This window comes from Mycteria americana, chromosome 14, assembly GCF_035582795.1.
Source record: "Mycteria americana isolate JAX WOST 10 ecotype Jacksonville Zoo and Gardens chromosome 14, USCA_MyAme_1.0, whole genome shotgun sequence".
Taxonomy (NCBI): Eukaryota; Metazoa; Chordata; class Aves; order Ciconiiformes; family Ciconiidae; genus Mycteria; species Mycteria americana.
In genome coordinates this window covers 16,635,490-16,658,439 of record NC_134378.1, presented here as the reverse complement: position 1 = coordinate 16,658,439, position 22,950 = coordinate 16,635,490, and the positions used below count along the sequence as shown (strand labels likewise).

The following is a 22,950-nucleotide window of genomic DNA, read 5'->3' as shown; positions in this document are numbered from 1 at the left end:
GGCAGTCGTGGGGCCTGGGCGAGAACGGTCCGCCGCGGCGGGAGGCCGGCATTGGCAGGGTGACGGGTTTCTCGCTCAGAGGCAGGGAGCGACGGGGTGACGGCGCTCGGCATCGGTGACTGTGCGCTCTGGAATCTGAGACACGTCCCCGGCCATACTTGTGGTCAGGAACCATCTTCGCGTTGCAGTGATACAAACCACATTCACAGTGGCAGCAGTGCCGCTTGAGCGCGCCTCTGACGCCAAGGACTGGTGTGACCCGACCCCACACACGGGACAGGCAGCTGCCCGCTTCCAAGGACCTCCAGAAGGTCCCCTTGTTGGGACTTGGTTCCTCCTCCCTCGCAGAGGTGGGCCTCTCCAAAATGGCACCCCCTCGCTTCACAGCCAGACCCTGCCAAGGGATGAAGGCTTTCCAGATGCTGCAGAGGCTCCAGACGGCGGGTTGGAGGGAATTCGCATTCACAAACATGGGGCCAAGCCAAGAATTTTCAAGGTAGCTCCATGTGTCATGCCAAAGAGAAGAGGGTCTGGAGCTCAGGTTTGGTCTGGGGCCACCTCTGCTGGTTTGGGGACGAATCGAAATGTGTCTCACACATCTGGGGAGCAGCTCTTGCTTGAGGGGATCCCAGAGGTCTGTCCAACTCCGTACGAGCTGCCATAAAGAACAGCAAGCTGGCAGCTTTAGGTACCTAACAGGCAGTTTGGGGGACAGCCACCCAGGAGAGGTTTAGCACCGATCTGTTCAATACTCCCCACCTTTGTGTGCTGCTAAAGCTAAACTCTGCCCTCAGTGACTCTGTTGCCACAGGACAGAGCAGGGTTGGAGCTGAGCGCAGAGAGCCCTGGTTCCCAACACCTCATTCTGCAGCCTGAGGCCACACAGAGCACATCTCCATGCTTTCACTTGATCTGTGGCCCTGCTGGGGCAGGACACGGCCGCTCTTTACCAGCACAGTCAGGGCCCTCTCTGAAACATCCTCGCTTGGCGTGGGCTGTGAAGCCGGCTGTGCAGGAGGCATCGAAGTTCTCCCCCTGCCAGGAACCAGCTGGAGAGAGAGAGCAACAATATTCAGCAGCGAGTCCCAGGAGCAGACATTGCACAGCTCCCGGGGGACGCGCCGCCCTCGCACAGTGTACGAGTGCCACCTACAGGGGGGCTCCACGCTCCGGCCTGGGCACCCCCAAACCAGCTGTCCCCTCTCCACCCTTCTGTTAACTAGTCTCATGTCCCTAAGGCCACACTGGAGCAGATGCATGGCCCCACGTCTTGGTTTAGCCAGGCAGCAGGGCTAACTGCGGCCCTGAGAGCGACCCGCCGCAGGATTGCGGCCATGGGCGATGCTCCTTGCAGCGCTTGATCGCTGCTGGAGCTGCTTCCCTGGCCCCCAGCACCACAGGGCTGCTGACTCGAGTCATCTTGCAGGTGGTGCTGCTGCCTGGGCTGCAGCGGCTCCATCGGGATCGGCTCACCTGGGGCTGGTGAAGGGGGCGAAACAGGGCCCATCTGTGGTAGGGGCTGGGTAGGTTATAAAGGGCAGGGCTCTCCACTACCTGCTCCCACCCAGGCTGGGCTGTGGATGGGGTGCAGCAGTGCTCAGGCTTTACTGATGGGGAGCCACCTGGGGCCCAGCTCAGTGAGCCCTCCAGGGGGATCCCTGAGGGATGGGGCAGCTTCTACCTGGGAGATTCTGTGACTGGCTGAGGGGGAGGCGGCCTGGCTCAGCCGCCGGTGCCCCACGACAACAGACTGGGACACGCGTGTAGTCTCTGCCGGCTCGGGGAGACCCTGAAACGGCACCTGAAGCGAGCGACCGCGGGGCTCATCCTCCGCGCTCCGTTGCCGGGCCGTCAGGGCGGCGGCCTGCAGCTCCTGAGGGGGCGGACTACATCTCCCACAGCGCCCCGCGGCGGGGCAGGGCGAGCGCGGGGCACGCTGGGAGCTGTAGTCCTGCCACTCGGCAGCGCGCCGGGAAGAGGCGGGCGGGCGCCTGGAGGACTACGAGTCCCGTCGTGCCCCGCGCGCCGCCCGCCCGGACTGCGGTACCGGGGGCTGTGGTGGGCACCGGGCAGCCGCCGCCAGCCCCCCGGGACCGGCAGCCGCGGGGAGCGGCGCGATGGGCGGGGAGGAGGAGATCGTGCGCATCGCCAGGCGGCTGGACAAGATGGTGGCCAAGAAGAGCGCGGTGAGTGGCGGCGGCCGGGCACCCGCAGCCCGGTTGGGGTGAGGGAGCCTCCCCCTTCCCCGGTTTCTGGTCTGGCAGTCGGGGCCTCCCTCTCTGTGGGGTCCCCGTCCTCGTTGCCGTGCTGTAGGACCCCCCGCTTCTCCCTTCGTGCCCGTTGTGAGAGGGCCTCCCCCTTCCCCGGCCCCCATTTTGGGAGCCTCCCTCTCTATGCAGCCCTCCCGTCGTTATCACGGTGGTGCAGAAGCCCTCCCCGTCCCCCATCGCGGTGGGGTTCCCTCCCCCAGACCCTTGTGCCGTGGGGTGGTGTCTCTCTCCGTTCCCCGTCCGTTGCAGTGGGGAGGGGTCCACCCTGTTCCATCCCACTGCCCGTTAATGGGGGGGGCCTCCATGTTCCCCCCCGTGGTGCCGTGGGAAGCCCTCATCCCCACACTGTGCCCCCCACCCCAAGCCTCATCCAACCCAAGCCTCAGGCAACCCCTGCCCCGCAGCTCAGCACCCTGGGGCTCACCCTGTGCTCCCTCCCAGGGAGCACCCTCAGCCCTTCTCCCCGTCCCGTTGGGAGCCCCTGGGGAGGGGGATCCTTGTGCATCCCCCCAGCACTGGCCTCCAGCTCTGTTGTGTCCTCAGGGAAAACCCCGGCGCTTCTGTATTTGCCTCCTGCATCCCCGTCCCATGCTCACCGCTTCTGCTCACTCTCATGTGGCCTTTGGAGCGTGGAGGGCTGGCCTTGCTGCTGTGTGCACACGGGGGGGTCTCGCAGGGTGTGTTGTAACTGGTGTGACTGGGGGGACAGCAGCAAGTATTTCCCTGCCTAATGGGATATGTCAGCTGGAGCTCGTACGAGTACAAACAGCGTCACGCGAGTGTCAAGGCAGCAAGCTGGGTGACGAGGGTTTGTGATGGAGGTAGGCTGTACATCTGTGTTTGGGGTGGGGGAGAGGGCTTTTGGGGCTGGGGAGGGCTGTGGGGAGTGGGAGGTGATGGGCGAGGAGGGGAAGGGGTTAGGGGAATGTGGTATTTGGGTGATGGGGTGCTGGGTGCGGTTGTCACGTGAACTTTTGGATGCTGGACCGGCTCTGCCAGCCGCAGATAGGGGTGAGCGCTGGCACTTGTGTAGCTGTTGTAACAACCCAGGAAAGTGTGTTTGGGCTAAACCACAGCCTGTGATGTCTGTTCCCGTTGATGGCAGGTTTTCAACGCCATTGTTGAAATAGGAAAGGAGCAACTTTGCAGCATTTGCTTCCAAGCTTCATTGAGAAAGAGGCAGCTTCTTAAATGAGCGGTATGCAATGTTTCCTCTTGGTTGGCATTTTATATGGTACTGAACTGTAGCGCGTTTATTGTATATTGCCTAATTTGCGAACTCTTCCTGCAGGATGGTTGCCTGGAGTACGTGTTTGTTGCTCTAGTTTTTGCATGGATCCCCATTTACTGCCATTGTGCCAAGTGGCTCCATTTCTGATAACGGAGACAGGAATCACCCGGTCATTTTGTATGTTAAGGGCTGGATTTAATGGAGTCCGTTTGGCTGTTGGAGGAACGGAAAGGTGTGAAACTGCCTGAGTGGGAAGTCGCTCGTTCTGGGTACGGTAACGCGTGGTTTGTGCTGGTGTGAGTTGCTTGTGTGCACGCTGAAAGCTTTGACTCTGCTTTGATTTGGCTTTCTCAGCATCTGTTCTGTAGGGTGGCACTGGCAGCTGGATTGCTTCCTGCGATGAATCGGAAACGGCCCTTCTGCATAGGGAGGACGATCCGAGGACAGGGTCTGTCAGTGCAGGCTGCTTCGCTTTCTCTACAATCGTAGGCTCTGTAGGTCTTGTGCTGCAAATGGGCTTGGAGTGGTTGGTGTTTTAAATGAGCTGTTAAATGTGAACACTAGAAGGCCTTGTTTGATAGAAGGGGGATGGGACAAAAGAGCCAGCTGAATGGAGACAGGCATACTCCAGGCTGTGATCTGCTGAGTGCTGCTGAAGGGAGACTAGTGCTTCTGTCCCTGCCATTTCTCTGAGTGACTACCAATTTTGGGTATCTACAGATTGCCTAGTCAGATTTTTTTTTTGGATCTGGGTTCTGGGATGCAGAGCTGATGTAAGGAACCCTCATATAACAAGTTTCAAGTGACCAGCTCTTCAGCTTCACTGCTTGATCGCTTTGCTCCTGGTATCAGCTCTTGTCCTGAGCTGAGTCGGGTATTAATATGAAAACTAGGAAACAGCTACATTAAGTTCATGCTGTAGAAAGGGGATAGTGTTAGCTCTGGCTCTGGACAGTGATTCTGAGCTTTAGGTGGGTGACTGAAGTTCTTGCAACTATGCTAAATTGTTCTTGTGAGCTAATATCATTAATCAGGGCCCCCAAAATAGTGAGTTTGATAGTAGTAGATTACTCCTGCAGGCCAAGTGATGTGCTGAGGGGACAGTTGTGAGTCAGAGTGTATTTTTAAGGTGCTAAAAATGTTAAGCTTGCCAGGTAAGGATAATAAGCTAATGCTGCAGTTGTACCATACATCAGCAAAGACCTGTAGCGCTCCAGTGCTCTTCTGTTTTGCCCATTCCAGTATCTCAGGTGCCTCCAGATTGTAGGATCTACTATTTGTCTGGAACAGCAATCCCAGCAGTAATCTTGCTGATGTTTTAGGGAAGCCTTGGTGGTTTTCCCTTTGAATTCAACTTTCTGAATTTATTCCCAAGCTGTTGCATTTCTTTACTAAAAGCTGAGGCACTCATTCTGTTTCTCTTTTCCTCGCCAGGATGGTGCAATGGATTTACTGAAAGAACTGAAAAGTATGCCTATGACTTTGGATTTACTGCAGGTGAGTTGCACAGCTAGGGTAAAAAGCTGAAGTCTGCATCTAGATGAGTTCAAAATGTTGTCTAAATAAACTTAATAGATTTCCTCTCGCTTCTTGCCTTACTCAAAGCATAAAAATAAACATTAAATCCAGAAAATTGAGTACTGAACCTGGGTTTTGGACTGGCAAATAAATAGCTCCGGGTCACCATGTGCTGCCTGAAACTTGTGCACAGCTGATGAGGCAAATGTGGGTAACTGCTCAAATCCTTTCTTAGGCTTCAAAAAGAGGAAAGACCAGATTATAGTAGCAAACACAAAAGGCAGTCATGGGAGAAGTTATTTAAGTCTTTATAATGGTGATATTCAGGACACTGGGGAGGTGTGAACAGAATTACAATTCAGAGATTAAGATATGCATCTTGGATTTTTTCACTCTAAGCTTGCATGTCACTTGTAGGTGTGTAGAGAAGGTATTTGGGTGATTGGATGTCTAGCTTCTGATCGGTTTGAGTAAGCTGGAGAGTGTCATCTCGCTCTTCCAAAGTTGTAAGGAGATAATCATTCTGCAAGTCCTTGGATACTTCATCTCTTGGTCATTACTTTGACTTTGTCGTGCTTATTTCTTATTTCAGTTACTAACAAATAACAAATCTGTTCTCGAATGATTCATTTGAACGTTCACTTGCAGTCCACCCGCATTGGGATGTCAGTAAATGCACTGAGAAAGCAGAGCACAGATGAAGAAGTGATATCGCTTGCCAAATCCCTCATCAAATCTTGGAAAAAACTTCTAGGTAAGAAAATCAGCATGTTCCTGTCAGATTCAACTTGTGAAGGAGCTGGCTTCAGCGGGAGGCTGGGTTTCTCAGGAGAGCTTATCTGTTGATCTGAATAGAATATTCTAGCAAATCAGCCTTTACAATTGCACCCTCTGTCTTTCAAGTTTTGTCTCCTACCATGCATTCCTCTAGATTTAGCTCCTGTTTAGCTAGCTCATCCCTGAAAGAACATTGAAAGCTTCAGGACTATTCTTAATGTGTACCTGTCCAGATAATAATTAGCAGCATTATTTGTAGAAGCAATATCTGCACTCTGAACCCTCCGCCCCCACTTGTGTGCTATGTGGCATTAATACAGCGTGTGCTGTCAACCTTGTGCAACAATTTGGAAAGAGAAATGCTGGAATGCATGTTGGGTGATGAGTTGTAGAAGGACCTTAGTTTAACACCTTGTGAACAAATTCACATGGACTGTTTCCTCCAGGCATTCATGGCGATGGATGCTGATAAGCAGAAGCTTGTAATTCTGTCTGAGGAATCTTAATGCTGATATAGCACAGACTGATGTCAAAATTACAGATGAGGGATTACAAATATGGTTTTAGTGGTTATCTTTGTGATAAAAGAACGAGGCAATTGCAGGGCTGAGATTGGAAGGGCAGCTCTACCTGTGTCCTGCTAGCGAGACCGTGTGTCTCCCACTCTATGCTAGTAGCAAAGTACCCCAATGTGAAATTCAAACACTCCTTATTTTTTAAACAGATCTTTTGGGCAGCTGTGTGTAAAAAGAACAAGAGCGATGTGGTGTTTGAAGTGAAGTGAAATGTGCAGCTGGCTCTAGTCTGCACCCCAGGGCTCCCCATTTCTTGATAGGCTGAATGAGTGTCAGAAGCACTCTTTTCCTGTCCTGGCTGGGACTGCCACTTCCATGTTAGGGCTGATGTGTATTGGCTGGGCTGAGACAGTTTACCTCTGGGTCAAACTTGTTCTACAGTGTAATGAAAGTCCTCTCCAGGGTTGTGCTATTGGCTTTCAGCAGCACTTGGGAAACACTAGAAGTTGTATTCCCAGAAGGACTAGCCCATACTGGCCCTTCAGGTGGTGTTGGCTGGAAATGCTGCTTTTAGTGGTGCTTTAGAGAACTTGATCTAATCTGTACTCAGCAGCCAGGGTGCCTCTGAAAGAAACTTTTGTGATGAGGCAAGTCTCGTGAGGAAGCTTGTCTCCTAGGCAGGGAAGGTGTTTGCTCTCTAGTTTGCTGGGGAAAGCTTTTGTTTGAATTAGTTTCTACTTAGAGGCAAGTAAAAGGTCTGTTGGAAAGCACGCAAGCCATTCTTTCTCCTGATTCTTTTTGGAGAATAATAACTTGCCTTAGGTCAGCTCTGCGTAGTGTTAAGACATTGATTAGTGTATATGGGGTTGTAGCATAAAGCCCAGTTCTGAACCCTTTAGCATCCATTTCTCTTCTTTTGAGTATAGATGCTTCTGAGGAAAAAAGTGAGGAGAAAAAGAAAAGCCTGTCCTTGCCAACATCTTCCTCGAAGGAGACTGGTAACTCGAGAGACCAAAGGTAATGTTTCCCTTTAACCAAAGATGGTACTGTTACGGAATGTGAATTTTCTTATGGCACTTTACATTAATTTTTATTTTTAAGTGTCTGAGTTGGGAATTTTGCATAGTCAAATTCCTGGTCAGAAACACCAGGAGTCTAGACTTCAGAGATGATCTGTGTGGTGTTTTTAATAAACTGTAACACAGAAATAAACATCTACAAAATACAGCGGCTTTAGTGAGTTTTTTGATTTTATTCACGTCTTATTTCATGTTTTTCTACTCTTGGTTATGTGTTGATTTTTCTATCAGTAAAACAGTTCTCTGTTCTTTTGTGTTGCATTTTTATATATTTTTGCTTATTTCTAACTTTGAACTCCTTAGAATGAAGATTATTTTGGGCCTTTGCAATTTCAAGTGATGGATGGGATTGATTCTTACATCACTACAGTAAAACTTCCGTTTCTTTGTCCTCTTCTCGACAAGTCTCAGCAGAAGTCCTCTTTTCACTCTAGACTGATGCCCACCCATCCGGCAGGTCTGCTTCATGCTTGCTCCTTGCCATACCTCGGATGTTACGTCCCGTTTCGACTGTCTGCGACCGCACTTGCCAAGCTTTTGAGTGGAGGCAGTGATCAAAGGGGAGGGAGCAAATGCGATTTAAAGCTTTGTTCCAGAGGCGAGAGACTTCTCTTGGCCTCATATCCCAGGAGGATGTGTGCTTCATAGGTTTGACCCTTAAGTGATTTAGCCAGTTTCCCAAGTTTGCCAGAAGATTTAGAGTATTAAGGCTATAGTCCTGCTGGTTTGCAGGCTCTTCCTTGTTTGCAGCCTGTCTCTGGTCACTTTTTTGTCACGTTACCCTTTGCTTTTCCTTTTTTGCTCAGATCCCTCAAGTCACTTTGATGTGAGCCTTTGCAGCTCTACACAGAGCTGCTGATGGAGAAGGCTACTGATGCTGCTGATTACAATAACTTTAATTGACTTGCATCTTTGGTTATCTCGCTTCGATAAAATGTGAAAAAGGATTTGCTAACTATTGCAATGAAAGTACTGGGGAGACTTCACAGCCAGAATTGAGTCTTGTAGTGATGTGGTGCAACACAGGAGCTAGGGCTGTCTAGATCTGCATGTATGACGCATCCAGTGGCAGTCTGGTGTGTGACAGTGGTACGGGGGTAAAAGCAGCAGGATGGAGTCTCCCAGCTGCTGTTTTCTTTTGTCCCATTGAGAGGAGATGAGAGTTGGAGGCCAAAGAGCAGCCAGCGATAGCGGGGAAGGCATTGCTTTGTAAGCCAAGAGTTGGTCTGAGCAGTATCGCCAGCTTTGTGATTCAAATACCTTCTCTTCATGATCCTTATACTCTGAAGTGCAGACTGGTACTGCCTTCCCCAGGGTGTGGACACAGGAAGGATCTGTTGTAGGGCTGATGAGGGTGGGAACTGAGTCAGTCACAGGTAAGAGCCTTTGTGCATGCCCTTACTGGTAAAGAGAGGCAGGTTTCCCTTGAGGGTAAGGGCAGGAGCCTGCGTGGAGGTACTTGTTGGCTGTTCCTGATGGGGAGAGGAGAAGGCAAGTATTACTGACTTGGCTGGTACTGCTCAAGCCAGGTAGTAGTATTGCAGTTCAGAGGAAAAGGGAAGCTTCTGATTTAACCTTTGGAAAATTGACTTTGGGGAATGCAGAGCCTGGAGAGAAGGAAGTGTGAGACATTCCCCGGGCACCGTAGCAGTAGACACTTCATGAACAAAACTAGCTGGGCCTGCTAGGACATCTGGTTTGAAGGCTGAGGCTTGTAGTAATTTCACTCAGGATAGGATCCTGGCTGTAGGTAGAGAGGCCAAACCCCACTGTCTCCTTGCTTTGTCCGACAGTCATCATGGGGTATGTGGAGTGGAGCTTTCTGGCTTGTGCTGCTAACCCTCCCCTGTGCCTTGAGGACGTGCTGCAGCTACTGCAGGTTTTTTCCTTGATGCTTTATATGTGTATTCAGCCTCCATCTTCTGAATGGCAAAGCATCCCCTTGGTTGTAGAGGATAAACAGAAGCAAATGGATTAGCGGAGCATAGACCCGCAGAAGTGGCTAGCTTCTGGTGTCAGTCTGTTGAGCCAGGCTCTCTTTACAGACAGGAATGCTGCTTCTCCAGTGCTGCAAAATAAACTACTAATCTGCCTTGACAAAAATAAAATTTATTAGCAGTGAAGAGTCTTTGTTCGTTGAAGCACAGGCTGTGATGAAGGGAGTCTGACTAGTTGCTCAGTGTGTGATAGCTGGTTCAGATGAGGCTGCTATCGACACCAGAGAGATCAGCTTGTATTCAGATATTTCAGCCACTTAGTCTGATAGGTTTTGGCTAGGCCTTCCTCTTCTGTCAGGGAGAAATACTTGAATAGCTCTTGGCCTGAAACTTGTCTTGCTTTCTGGAACACAGATGTAGAAATCCCTCTGTAGTGACTGGAGAGCTAGCACTGCGAGACCTGAAGGCTCTGAGCCAGCCAGTGTGGAGCTGGCACCTGTGAAGTTATATGCTGCATTACTGTAATCCAAAGCATATTCTGTTGTGCTGTAGTATTTTAGACCATTAGTATAGTACATTTTAATGGGCTATGTCTAATGTTTCTCTGTCTCTGGCAGCATGAGCTTTTTCTTTTCCAGGATTCTCTACACTGCCTTTATTAGGAGGTTTTGGATCTGTGGCCTGAATTCAGCTTTTCCGTGGGATTTTCTTCCAGTGCAGCCCCGAGTTCTGCTTGCAGTCCCTGGCTGTTGCTTTGCCACCATTTTGTTCCAGCATAGACTTTTTTATGTATAAACTTCTGTTGGCTGGATAGATTTACAAGCTCTTTCTCCTGTTTAACAGGAACAGGGTGAACCACAAGGATTTCCTGAAATAAGTCTTCTAGGTGTGTTTGGGCTCTATTTCCCAACTATTCTAATTATAAACTAACTTCTAAAGCTTAATAAATAACTTTCTGTACAGTCTTTGGAATGGCTGAGAAGTCTGTTTCATCTAATTCATGAGTGATCAGTTGTCATCTCAGGGCACGTATGACATGTATGTATATGTAGGTGAATGTCTCTACTCATCAGCTAACAGAAGTGGGATAACCATGCATCTTGTCTAGCTTTTTTTCTACCTCCAGGGAATAAACATCTAAATATTTAAGTCAATAACATTTGCAAATAGAAGCTTCATGAAAATCAAGTATTACCTGTGCAAATATTAGTTTAAAGACCTGGCTTTAAGTATTGAATGTGGTGAAGGTCAGTGTTGAGAGTTCACACGCAGTGTTTTGCTCTGGGAGACCTTAGTGTCACTGTTGCTTGCAAAATGAGACAAAAGTTAAAACTAGAAGAGCTCTCGGGAAAGCTTCTCCTGCCACCCCTTCCCACAGGGACAGCACAACCTCTGCCCAAGCTGTCCCTGACAGGCCTTTCTCTAAGCTCTTCTTTGACAGCCCTAAAAAACCTCAGGGTAAGAGATTTCCACAGGTGCCCTTGGCAGTATCTTCTAATTCATAACTCACCTTTACAATTTGAAACTTGCTCTCAGTCAAAACCTGTCTCGCTAAGACCATGTCTTCATGCTTCTGTCTTTAGCCAGTATGGAGGATTTTTCCTACCGACTTCCTTTGTAACAAGCTTTCCGGTATTTCAGGACTTGTCTCCTCTAAGTCTTCCCTGCTGCAAACCACTCCAATTCCTTCAGTCTTTCCTTTTATTGTAGGTATGTCTTCTAGGCTTTTTGCCTTTGTCAAGTCTCCTTTTTTCAAACTGTTTTATGCAACGTGATCAGCTGTGATTTTTAGATGAGTTATTCCCGAGTTGTGTATGCTCTGCTACGTACACCCCCACGTGTGCTGCCTGTGATCTGTCCATAGCTGCTTAAGCACAAAAGTACCTGATGGCGATTTGTACATCCCAGATGGGAGAAGATCATCATCTAACTGACTATTTGCAAGCTAAGTTGTTTCTTCTTTTTGTAACGTGCAGTGTAAATCCTATTGAATGTTTTGAGCTGTTTGGACACAAATCTATTCTTTAACAGCCTCCTGCAGTGCTGACCAGTAAAACTAGCTGGTAAAAAGTGCTTTTATTCAGCTACTGGTCAAAGAGAAACACAGTAAGCTCACAATATAATCTCCCTTGTAGAGTGCATCTATTTCATCTGAGCAAGAAATTAATTTTCCACTATGGTTTGAGCTGAAAAACTTGCTGAAGGTGCACTGGTGGATGCTTCTTAAAAGGGTCTGGCAAGGTTTTGAACAGCAGAAATCCAGTAGCCCTAATGATGATCTACGGGCTTTGAGGCACTGCAGAACCAGACTGGATTTGATCTTAGCAGCAACAGGGTCTCCCAGGATAAGTCCCTGAAGTTGTCTGGTTTCCAGACAGGTTTCCAGCTTAGCACTGTTTTGCTGTGGGCTGACTAATCCCTTCCAGGACAGTGTAGTGAAGTGCCTGTTCAGAACAGATTTATTTTTGATGGCAAAGAACTGGCAGTAGTGACCCAGCTTAACAGCAATTGTCAAGCCACTTGGATCTTAAAGGAGATGTTGCCAGTATGGCATGGGTGAAATATCAGGGTTTCTCTTTTTTTTTTCTTTGTCTCTTACTGCATTAATGTTACCAGGCATTGGCCGTAAATACAGTGCATTTTATGGCCCAAACACCAAAGTCAGAGCAATCTGTGCTGAAAAAATTGCTGTTCTGCTGCCTAGATTTAAGGGGGGGGGGGGGAGCTCTGTAAAATCATCTGGCAATCGTAATAGCCCAAATCTTTTACCGGCAGTATTTGCAGGGCTAGCTAACTTTAGACACAGATGTTAGGCTTTACGGGCAAGACATCTTAACACCGTGGGTGTACACCCAGCTGAACTGCTCAGTGAAGTTACTTCTCCGGCGTGTAAACCTCGCAGCGGTGTGTGCGAGCCCAGCCTGTGCGGCGATTCTGTGCCTTCAGTCTCTCCAGCCAGCTCCCCTGGCAGATGACCTGGCTGAGGCAGCCACAGCAGGCAGGGTTTTGCATTCCCTTGCCTGTGCCCATGACGGCTTGTAGGTGGAAATGAGGTTATTTTTGTGAGTGAAGCAGTATTTACTAGTCCTGTGCTAGCCTGGCACCTGTACAAGCCATGTGTGGTTGTGTAGGGGTGCTCTTCTGTGAGATGAGTAATCAAAGAGTCTCTTGTCCAGATTACAGGAAAAAGGAAGATCCTCTTATGTGTTACACTTTGGTTTTTTTAATATGGAAGCTGAAGGAGCCATTTTCTTTCTTTTCCTTAGCACGGCAGCTCCTTCTTCTGGAGGGGCTAGTGTAGGCTTCTCTGATTTCTGCCCCAGAAGGCAGCGTGCTGCACTCCTTGTTGGCTACAGAGAGCTAGAGCACTTTTTTGTTTAGCTGTTCTCTTTCCTGCTGCTGACATCCTGGTAGTAAAGGATGTAAGATGAGGAACCATCTCCAGCACCCGCTGAGATTAACCTTACTGGTGCCTTCTGCTCCCTTTCTGCTGAGAGCAGTTATGGACTTTGTGCCCTGTGAAGTGAGAGGGGAATAAAGTACCGTGCATCTGTGCACTACGCTACCAGACCGAGAGAGTGCTGATGGTCTCAGGAAGTCCTGAGTATATTTGAGTTACTGATGGTGTCCAATGGCTTCATAATATTTTCACTTGATTGATACCCAGTGGTGCAGCAGTTGCGGTGTGTGTTCAATAACAGAAGTTGGTTGGCAGGCCTGCTTCACGGATTAAACCCTCCATTTACAGCCAGCGGAGTCCCCAGGAGAGCTTGTATCTGGGTGTTGGTTGCTGTATTGGGCTGTATGCTGATTCAGGGCATGTGTCTTTGCACTGTTTTCCTCTGACTGGTTTTGTGTTATGATTAACAGGATGCTTGGCCACATACCTGCTGATCCCTTCTCTGCTCTTAGTGACCCGAACTGAGACATTCTGACAGGTGAAGTTTCTCTTTTAGCTCCAACAAAAGGCAGGAGCCTCCGAAGACTCCGACCACCCCCAAAATCACCACCTTCCCTCCGGCGCCCGTCACCTGCGATGCTGTCCGCAACAAATGCAGAGAAATGCTGACAACAGCTCTACAGGCTGATGGTAAGTGCTGGGGGAAACACTGCATTGCCTAAAGCGCTTCACAGCTCCTGGTGCATTCTGACAGAGACCTCTGCATGTAGGTCAGCACCAGCTCCTCTTAGATATGCTCTTCTGGAGCAGCCTTGTCAAAGGATTATTGCTATCGGCTTGGTCTAGCCACTGGTCACCCCTTTGTCAGACTGGCTGGCATTGCAGCATTTATAGACCCTTGCTATAAAGTGTCTATAAACCTGGCTTGAACCAGAGGCATGGCAATGTGTCAGGCAATGGCTGTTAAGAACAAGGGGTCTTCTGCTCTGCAGCTCGGGGTGGTCTGGCCAGAAGTTTCATCTTCAGGTGTGCAGGTATTTGCTTCCCTTTCTAGGTCTCAGTCTTGTCTGATTGCTGTGAAGTGAAGCTGTCATGTCTGCTTACCCTTGGGGCACAAAATGAAGCTGTAACTCAATACATGGAATTTGTCAGTAACGGTGCTTATGCCAGTCACCATCTGTGCTTGGACTCCCCTGCCTGTGCAAACTGGAGCCCCTTAAATATCGTGGTCCTCTGTGGATCTGGAGTGGAATAGGTCTCTCTTGCACTCAGGCTGTGCCATCTAAAATGAGAGGCAACTGCAGGTGCTCAGCATCTCTGAAAGTCAGCTTTTAAACACCTCCAGCTGAACACATGCTTGTGTCCAAATTGCAGATCCCTTTGGAAAATTGGGGTCTAAGCACTGCAGAGTTTTATTAATTTGGAGCCAAGGAATGTAGATGGCAGATGGAGAAGTTCACAAAGTCTTTATTTCTAGCCTTCCTGTGCACATGCACGTGTTTATATATATATATATGCTGCATTAAATACTTTGTATAACTCTTAGAAAAAAAAACCTTTCCATATGAAATCTGGGAAATAGTCCCCTTGAGTCTTTTGCTAAGCTCATCCCTGTTCCTGCTTTATGGCGTTGGTTACCATACCCAGTGTCCAAACTCACAGCAGTCATTGGACTCTATATGATGCTGTTTAATTGGCAAGAAGTAGTGTGTGAAAGAAGAGGGGAGGAGCAGACAGAGTCCTGAGCTGAGAAGAGAAATGAAGGCTTGACTCTGCTGCATGCTTTCAGGCCCTGCCCGATTGTTGGTCTGAGTAGAGCTACTTCTCATTGACACAGATATCTGATGAGACTCAATTCCTGCTTGTATACGTTTGATTTCAACTATACCAAGAATATATTGGAAAACTGTATCTTTTGGGGGCCAGGTTCTTGTTAGCTTTGTCTAGTGCAGTCCATCTCCTAGAGAGGCAGAGGGCATAGACTGGTTGGACTGGTCTATTTTCATCACTGCCCTTTTCAAAAGGATCGAAGGATGGCTAGAGCAAAGGCCAAGATGCCATTTGATGGAAAGAGCGTGTAAATCAAAATAGGAAATTATCTAGATTTGTATCTCAGAAATACTGAGCCTGGGGACCCCTTGCTTGGTTGGAAGTCATTGACTTCATGTTCCTCTTGTCTTACAGATGACTATATTGCCATTGGCGCTGACTGTGAGCACATAGCAGCCCAGATTGAAGAATATATCCTTACTGTACGGGGCTTCCTCAAGGGCCTGTGTGCCTCCAGGCCATGAAATTAATGTGCTCGGAGGAAAAATGGGACAGGCTTTCTTTGCATAAATGTTCTGCTGCAACTCTGCTTGTCAGGGCTCTGGGTCTGGTTCCAGCTCTGCTTGGCTGAGTCCTGGGTCACTAATGAACCACCGGTGTGGTGTTGGGAGCTCAGGGCAGACCCCTTGCTCGTGTGATGGACATGGGTATTTCCTTCCTGTTTGCACCATAATGGACTGTAATCCCCAGTTTGTCCTTCCCATAAAAATGCTATTTCCTGCTCTCAGGTCTGCTTCCAAATTCATGCAACTTCCCTCTGCCTCCCTGTTGAGGAGAGCGTGCCGATATAGACACAAGCAATGGGAAGGACAGAGCAATGGGGATCAAGTTGCATGTCGATTTGAGATGAGCCAGGAGTTTGCTTGGTTTGGAGGCTGTGGGGTAGGAGGTGCAGCTGGGCTCTCTTAGTGGAGGGTTTTGTGGCTACCTTGCTGAGAGAAAGAGCAGGTTGAAGTACCTGAGCATAACTGAAAATAAAGATTATTTCCGGCACAGTGAAAAAGCCAGAACTGAAAGCCCCTGAACTCTGGGATTGCATAAGCCTGCTCTCAAATCCAGCATTAACCTCCCAGAGCAGACACTGCTGTTGGGTCCCAGTACCCTCGTCTGTGTCCTGGCAGCGAGTAACGCTCCCTGCTATTCACGAGTGGTGTAGAAAGTGCTTGGAGGCCTCTGGGTTGACTGCAGACTCCTTGACTGCCATGTACGCATATACCAAGATGTCAAGAACACCGACATGAAATACAAAAACCGAGTGAGGAGCCGCATCTCGAATCTGAAGGACTCCAAAAATCCTGAGCTGAAAAAGAACGTGCTGTGTGGGGCGATTACCCCCGAGCAGATTGCGGTGATGACCTCGGAGGTGAGGAAGCCTGAGGAGCAGGGTTTGCTTCTTACGGGGGACGTGTCCTGTGGTTTAGCTTGAAGCAAGGGGCTGGTCTGCTGCCAGGGTTGCAGATTTCTCAGCAGCCGCTGCCGGAGTGCATGGGGAGTGAGCTAGCAATGGGGTTTGCAATGTGGAGAGTAGTCTGGGCCTTCAGATCATCACGGGGACCTAGGTATGAACTAGAAACCAGGAATGAAAGGCTTTCTGTCTTAATACCCATCTGTTAGGCCACCCTGTCCTGTTGACTCTTTCCACTGTAGTAAGTGTGGTGGTAAAACTGGACAGATGTGATTTTATTACTTTTTTTGAAAGGAAATGGCCAGTAATGAGCTGAAAGAGATCAGGAAAGCCATGACGAAAGAAGCAATCCGGGAGCATCAGATGGCCAAGACAGGAGGGACGCAGACTGATCTCTTCACCTGTGGGAAATGCAAGAAGAAGAACTGCACCTACACCCAGGTTAGTCTTCCTGCTCCTACAGCCTCCACACTGGTGATCTCTGCACAGGACGCGATCCGTCACGGTCACGAGCTCTGACTGCTCCGTGACAGGCCCTGCAGCACGGCACAAATTTTGCCGCTGGTGGAGAGAACCTTTTTGTACACTCGAGGCTTTTCTGAAGTTCTGCTTTTGCACACGTTTTCTTGGCGTTTGTGTAACTTTTTCTGGCTCACTTGTACAAGAGCAGGGGTTGCGCAGCACCAAGGAAGCTTTCAAAAGTACAGCAGTGCTGCTTGCTGCGCAGCTCGGGAGAGCTGCATGTTGAAAGCAGGTGCTGGGAATGTGGAGATTCAGACAAGAAAGGAGTGGGTAGTGTAGAGGAGAGAGACTGCAGAAACCGAGGCAGGCACGTTCATGGTATTAAAAGTGCAAATTAAGAATGTAGATAAGCTGCGGCTGGACAAATCCTAACTTATTTAAAATCAAACACCACGAAACAGGTGAAACATAAGGAATAACAAAGCAGTGATGTGAGCAGGCAGAGGGGATTTTTCTCCTCAATGGACAGCTGCTGGAAGCCTTGTGCATTACCAGTGCTTTTTAGTTCCCATGTTCGCGCCAGGCATCTGGAGATAAATGTGCCTTTGCTGTGAGTCAGTGTTTTAGAATGTGCAGATACCCAAAAACGCACCAGCAACCACGCGATTGCTACTGAGTGGGTGCGCAAGTGCTGAGTGAAACTCCTTCGTATGCTTGGACGTGACATGCAAATGCAGATGAGAGCCAGGCAGCTGACCAGGGATTTTCCTTTGGCTCAGCAGCAGCCTTGCATCCCGCAGGCTGGCTCGGGCGAGAGGCCTCGCTCTGCGAGTGCGTCCCAGTAAGTCGGCTGGAAGCGCTGCCTGGGCTGTCTCGCTCGCCTCAGCAGCACGTGGGACTCCGTCTCCACCTGTAGTGGCCTGGAGTCTGACTGCCTGGACAGTGTCTTCTGAACAGAAATATCAGAAGGTTTTCTGTATTTTTACTAGTTTTCCAGTGAAATCACTGTTTGGTGACTGAGAATGTTGTAAGTTCCAAGTAGATGAACTGGCATTTATGAATGCCAGTAATGTCGGGTGAGAATTACAGAATTTAGCTATCCAGCATGCGTGCAAAACATGCTTAATTTGCACCGTGCAAATACTGTGACTCTTGCGTATTGGGTAATTACACATGTAGATCACCGTAATTACCCCGCGACATAGTTCTGCTGTCTGACTTGTGCAGGGAGTGCCAGTATCTTCAGCGTAGGTCTGCCTTGTGGTATTCAAATGCCATGAAAATCTGATTTTTAGCAAAGTATGTGTTTCTGGCAAGAGCCAGTCAGAGGCAGCAGTCACATCTGGGTTAAATATTAGAGTTCCTTAATGGCTCAAATACAAACCAGACTGGAAATGTGCAGAACCTGGTAACCCAGGGCATGTTCCTGTGAGGCCAGGACGCAGGACTGGTCTGTAAATGGGAATGGCTTGAGTGCTTTTTTATGTGTCGCTGTGGAGCACGTGCTTGCTGGGCTGAGGGTTTTGTCATCTCACTGCCGGCTGCATCTGTTCCCAGGGGACAGTACGGGGAGGGACCGGCTGTGGGTACGTCCACCTCCGGAGCCACCTGCAAGGAATGGGCAGCAGGCAGGGTGAGGAGGGAAATCTGCTGCCCCAAAACATGTCACTCTGGTAGTGTCAGGCTAGAGAGGGCTCATGAGATGTGTGTAGAGGTGTATATCTGTGTGTAAAACAATAACCAGACTCATCTCACAGGGAAGCTCCGTTTGCTGTCCCAAGCCTCGGTGTCTCATTGACTTCTGACAGTTTGACCCCAGCGTGAATCCCTGGTGGCCAGAGGGACAGGGAGCTCCCCGTGACCCCCCCACGGGGCCACGTGTGATGCTTGGCTCTCATTTCTCTCGTGTCCTCCCCCAGGTGCAGACCCGCAGCTCCGATGAGCCCATGACCACCTTCGTCGTGTGCAACGAGTGTGGGAATCGCTGGAAGGTAGCACACCAAGGATATTACTGGCACTGAGGGGTGTTAGGGTAGCTGCACCCGCGATGCTGCAGACGCTTAGCTGCTGCCCTCAGAGGTGCTTGCCAAACGCTGACTGGCTCTAGCAAGTGATCTTTCCTCCCAGCACAGAGGCAAGAGCTCCTGGGTTCATCCCATCTCTGCAGACCAGCTGGGGTCAAGTCTCACTTTCGCATTCCCTGCCTCCCTCCTCACATCCCCTCTTCTGCCATGACCAGCTTCACAGTGCTTTCCATGCTCCCTCTGCCCCCTGAGAGATGGTGGTGATGACATTCAGGATTTTAAAACTGCTCCTTTATACTGCGCACAGAGCTCGGGGGTGAGCAGAAATCTCCCCGTCAGTGGGGAGCAGAAATGGCACCACTACCAAGTGCCAAAGAGCCACAGCCGAGAGATTCAAATGGGAGCTCAGTTTGGCCCCTATTCCAGGGGCTGAGCCCTGCCTCTGCAGAATCCCCGAGCTCTTGCCAGCTTCAGAAACAAGACCATCACCTGGATCCCTATCTTCTTCTAGGCAGCACAAGCATGACCCACAACTCCCCTTGGCAGTGAGGTTTTCTAATCGGGGTTTAAACTCCCTTCTCTTGCAGTTCTGCTGATATGTGCCATGGCCCGAGAGCGGCAGCCAAACGCAGATCAGAGCGCAACCTCCATACGCCAGCTCCCACGGCAATTGTGTATTGTGTCCCAAGTGAGTTTGCATTGTCACGGGCTGAGAGAGCAGCTGCGGGGAGGCCTGCCTCTCCGCTTGGGCCTCAGTGGAGAGCCCCAGCTGTGGGCTGACAGGTTGGCAGGAGAGCTCACTAAACACACTTAGTCGTTATTTTCTCATCTAAGCAAGTATGGTCACTTTTTCTTCAAAACTAATATTAAACATTTTTGTCAGTTTCTGACTTTTATTTGAGCTGTGTGTGCGCAGCACTTTGCTGTTGCGGCGTGGAACTGCCTGGCAGCTTGACAGATGGTCAGCGTCCAGATGGATGAGGACTGAACACTGCCTGGACCACCAGAAAGCGAGAAGCTGCTCGTAGGTACACCCTCGGCACACGAAGGCTTGTTCCTAGTCAACTCATGAAACCTAAAACACTGGGCCCAGTCCTGGGGTGGCTGGGTGGGCAGTACTGGTGGTCTTCTCCTGACTGAGGAGACCTGTTGATGGAACACAGCTTTCGGGGCACAGATCAGATGCTGCTTTCCATCTTCACAGCATTCATTTGGTTTTGCAAAAAGTGATGCATACCTTGTCATCTCAGGCCTTTAAATGCCAACAGCACAGGCTGCTGCAAGAAGAGAACGTGCTGCCCAGGTTGTAACGGACTGAAAGGAGGATGACACCAGCCACAAAAATCAACGCAAATGGTTGATTTGGGGGAGCAGGACAGGGGGGAAGGTGTGCTAGGGTCAAGTGAGGTTAATCTTGATACAGGGAGAAGCCATCAATACAGGAGGTGGAGGGAATCCACTGGCCAGTGAGTGTTAAAAGGGAGTCCCAGGCACTTTCCTGCTTGGGCATGCTCTGCTCTTAGCTGGACGGCTGAAAGGCAGCCTGAATTTTCAGAGAGACTTGCTGGAGAGGCTCAGGAGGAGGGGAGATGCTGCAAATACAGGAAAATTTCCAGAGGCTTGGACCTGGAGGAGGTAGGGATTACAGGTATCGGTGGGAGCTGTTAGCGCTTAGCTCTAGAAGTGGATGAGGTTTGAAGTGAGCTTGGAGCTGGTGCTTGGAAGGGGTGAGATAAAGAAAGGAGCTAGTAGCAAAGCACGCCTCAGGTGCTGCGTCTGCAAATGTGACCCTCTGAGGGGGATCTGCAGGATCAGGCTCTTTCTGGGAGGTAACTAAACCTGGTGGGGAAATTGTCCTCACAAGAGCTTTCAGCCCGAGACTTAAAATCCCTCTTCCTTCCTTTTCCTAGCCTTTAACTGGGGTGACGCAGCATTCGGGGGACCCCAGTAAGGCCTCCAAGGTTGAGGCTGCTCAGGAGCAGTCCTGCGTACTGCAGCTCTTGTGCTGACGAGCAGGGCAGGAGCATTTGCAGTCACATCTCTTATGGCATCGCTCCCCTCTTCCAGAGTGAAAAACAAGTATTTCCACTGGCTTTTCGGCATGCCAGAGAGCAGACATTCAACAGAGACCTCGGAGATGTTTAGAGAGGAGTAAGCAGCCACATGAAAGCAATGGAAAACGTGCTCGCAGCCCCTTTGAGGGCTGCGCTCCTCTGGAGGCAGGGATCCCAACAGGATCCTTCACTCGGGGCTTTCACTTTATGGGGTGCGGCCAAGTCTCCCAAGAAGGAAAAGATTCAAAGATGCTGACAACTCGTTTAAGCCTCATGAGTCTTGTGGCGAATGGGATTATTCAAGCCAGGCTCGGGAGGGAACAGTGTCCTCGCAGTAATGCTTAAAAAAAGCTTCAGGAGCTGAAACCAAAGCTGGCCAGGGTGCTCCGGCTTGTGCGCTGTGAACAGCAGCCGGCGAATTACCAGTTGCTGTTGCCTCTCGTGTTGTATTACTGTACGGAGGGGAGGTGAGCGTGGGTACAGTTTGCTGACACTCCTCTTAGGTCGGGCGAGTCCCAAGCAGAAGGAGCCCCTCAAACCGAGGGAAAAGTACCATTTTTTGGGATAACACCAAGGACAGCCAGTGCGGGGGAAAGCCACTGGAGAAAGAGGTGTCTGTGATTGTGTGACTCCGTATCTCAGAAGTAAAGACTCATTTAGAAGGTGTTGAAAAGTGCTAGGAGGGGGAGCAAGAGACGAGGTTAACGGGTGGCAGCGGGGTCTTCCCTGGGCTGAGACCTCCACGGTGTGCAGAGAGGCTCTGACCGGCCTGCTGAGCTCCTGAATGGCTCCAGGGATGCTCAACCTCCAAACCACAGGAGAATATTTCCTTTCCTCCCCAGAGCAAACCAAGCACCCAGAACTAAAACCTCCCCAGCGCAGGGTGGGGATGCTGCGGGGCTGTAGTGGTGCAGGCTCGGCCCTCGCAGAGGAAAAACCTGCCAATAACAACCAAATAATAACAATACTGACATTCCTGAACAAACAAACTATCTCTGGTCTCTCTCAAAAACACATTTTCTTGAACTGTATTTCCAGCTTGGCAAACACAACTAACTTTACTGACATGAATTTCCACACAGTTGTGCCACTAGGAAACAAACAACAACAAAAAAGTCGAGAGAATTTTGTTTGTTTAAAAAATATCTTCAATAAAAAGAACCAGTGCTCCTTTTTTTTTTCTTTGAAAGGGAGGGAGAGAGAAGAAGGTGGGAAAAGGGGCAGATAAATTAGGAAACCTGGGTCAGGAAAAGCAAAGACTAGTGTTGGTCTTCTGCAGCAGGGCTGAGCCGGTGCGTGGCTGAGCTGGGCGGCAGGACCCCGGCGTTGCCTTCGTTTCAGCGTGGAGGGCAGGGGCTGCTGGTAGAAATGTTTTAATTCTGGGCGCAGGGGCTCCGGTAAACCGCTCCTCGTGCCGTACAAAAATATGCAGATATTCTATGTCTTCCCTGCGACATTTCCCGTCCCGTGTGGAGCCCTGCCTGGTGCCAAGCTGTGCCCGAGGGACGAGGGCAGACCCCTGGGCTTCTCCCCATCGGGAGCCATCGCTTTCAGGGGTCCCGGTGCCTGTGGGTTTCTCAGGAGGCCAAATAATACCTGCACAGCCCACGCACGCGCGTGTTTTCCCCTTCACTGAGGTCTGTGAACGGAGGACGCAGGGTGCTCTGGGGTGACAAGCGTGTGGTGTCCTGGGGCTGGACCGGTGCCGTGTGATGGGGACCGGGCGCTCCGGGACAGGGGCTGGCAGGGGGGGCAGCTGCTGGGCAACCCCTGCCCGCCCTCCAAGCACATCCTCACGGCATCACCGCTGCTGGGGGCCCGTCTGGCCCCTCCAGAGCCCCTTAGGCAGCTTCGGAGATGGGGGGGCCATGGCCGCAGGGTGCTGCCTGCCCTCTGCCTCTGTCCGGCCCCGGCGCTGCCTGTCCCCGATCCACCGGGAGTGCAGAGGGGGCTGCAGCACCGTCCCCAGCCCCCTGGGCCACTTCAAACAGATGGAGCGATGCAAACCTGACAAGTTTTTATATGTACAGAGACGCTTGTCAAACCCCACCTCCCGCCCCTCGAGTCCCCCAATAAAAGCCAACAAAAAAAGCCTTTAAAATAAAAAGTTAAAAAAAAAAAAAAAAAAAAAAAAGAAAACAACAACAATCAGCCTCCCCCTCACCCCAAAAAACCCCCCAACCCAGTCCCCAACTGGGGCTCAGGTGGGAAACGGGGACGTGCCGTGTCCCCGGGTGTGGCGAAGAGGGGATAAAGTGACCTTTTCAAAAGGGGGTGCGGGTGGAGCCGGGGAGGGGGAGCCAGGCCCCGGGCGCTCTCCTGCGAGCTTCCCCGGCTCGCTCCGGCCAGCGGCGGGGACGGGGCAGGGGTTCAGTAGTACGAGCCGGCCCAGGCTGCGCTGCCACAGCGGCACCAGCCCCGGGGACAGTCCTGGAGGGTGGCCCAGAA

General features: G+C 50.4%; 1 protein-coding gene across 5 annotated transcripts; it reads left to right on the top strand.

Annotated features, from left to right (window-relative positions):
• Nucleotides 1–1,947: 1,947 nt before the first annotated feature.
• On the top strand, nt 1,948–19,349 carry TCEA2 (transcription elongation factor A2). Of its 5 annotated transcripts, none has more exons than XM_075517063.1 (11): nt 1,948–2,186; nt 3,376–3,468; nt 3,562–3,770; nt 4,936–4,998; nt 5,668–5,773; nt 7,238–7,328; nt 13,284–13,417; nt 14,912–14,968; nt 15,766–15,920; nt 16,257–16,403; nt 18,344–19,349. In XM_075517063.1, the coding sequence occupies exons 4-11, from the start codon at nt 4,945–4,947 to the stop codon at nt 18,443–18,445; spliced, it is 846 nt and encodes a 281-aa protein (XP_075373178.1). In that variant the 5' UTR covers nt 1,948–2,186; nt 3,376–3,468; nt 3,562–3,770; nt 4,936–4,944; the 3' UTR covers nt 18,446–19,349. The 5 variants fall into 5 exon arrangements, with proteins under 5 accessions (XP_075373178.1, XP_075373180.1, XP_075373175.1 ...); XM_075517064.1 differs by lacking the exon at nt 1,948–2,186 and adding an exon at nt 3,015–3,091; XM_075517065.1 differs by lacking the exon at nt 3,562–3,770.
• Nucleotides 19,350–22,950: the final 3,601 nt, after the last annotated feature.

Bases quoted from the DNA above. Each gene is read 5' to 3' on its own strand.
- TCEA2 (XM_075517059.1), top strand. From the start codon at position 2,118: ATGGGCGGGGAGGAGGAGATCGTGCGCATCGCCAGGCGGCTGGACAAG. The intron at 4,999-5,667 runs GTGAGTTGCACA...GTTCACTTGCAG, and splicing joins TGACTTTGGATTTACTGCAG to TCCACCCGCATTGGGATGTC. The intron at 13,418-14,911 runs GTAAGTGCTGGG...CTTGTCTTACAG, and splicing joins AACAGCTCTACAGGCTGATG to ATGACTATATTGCCATTGGC.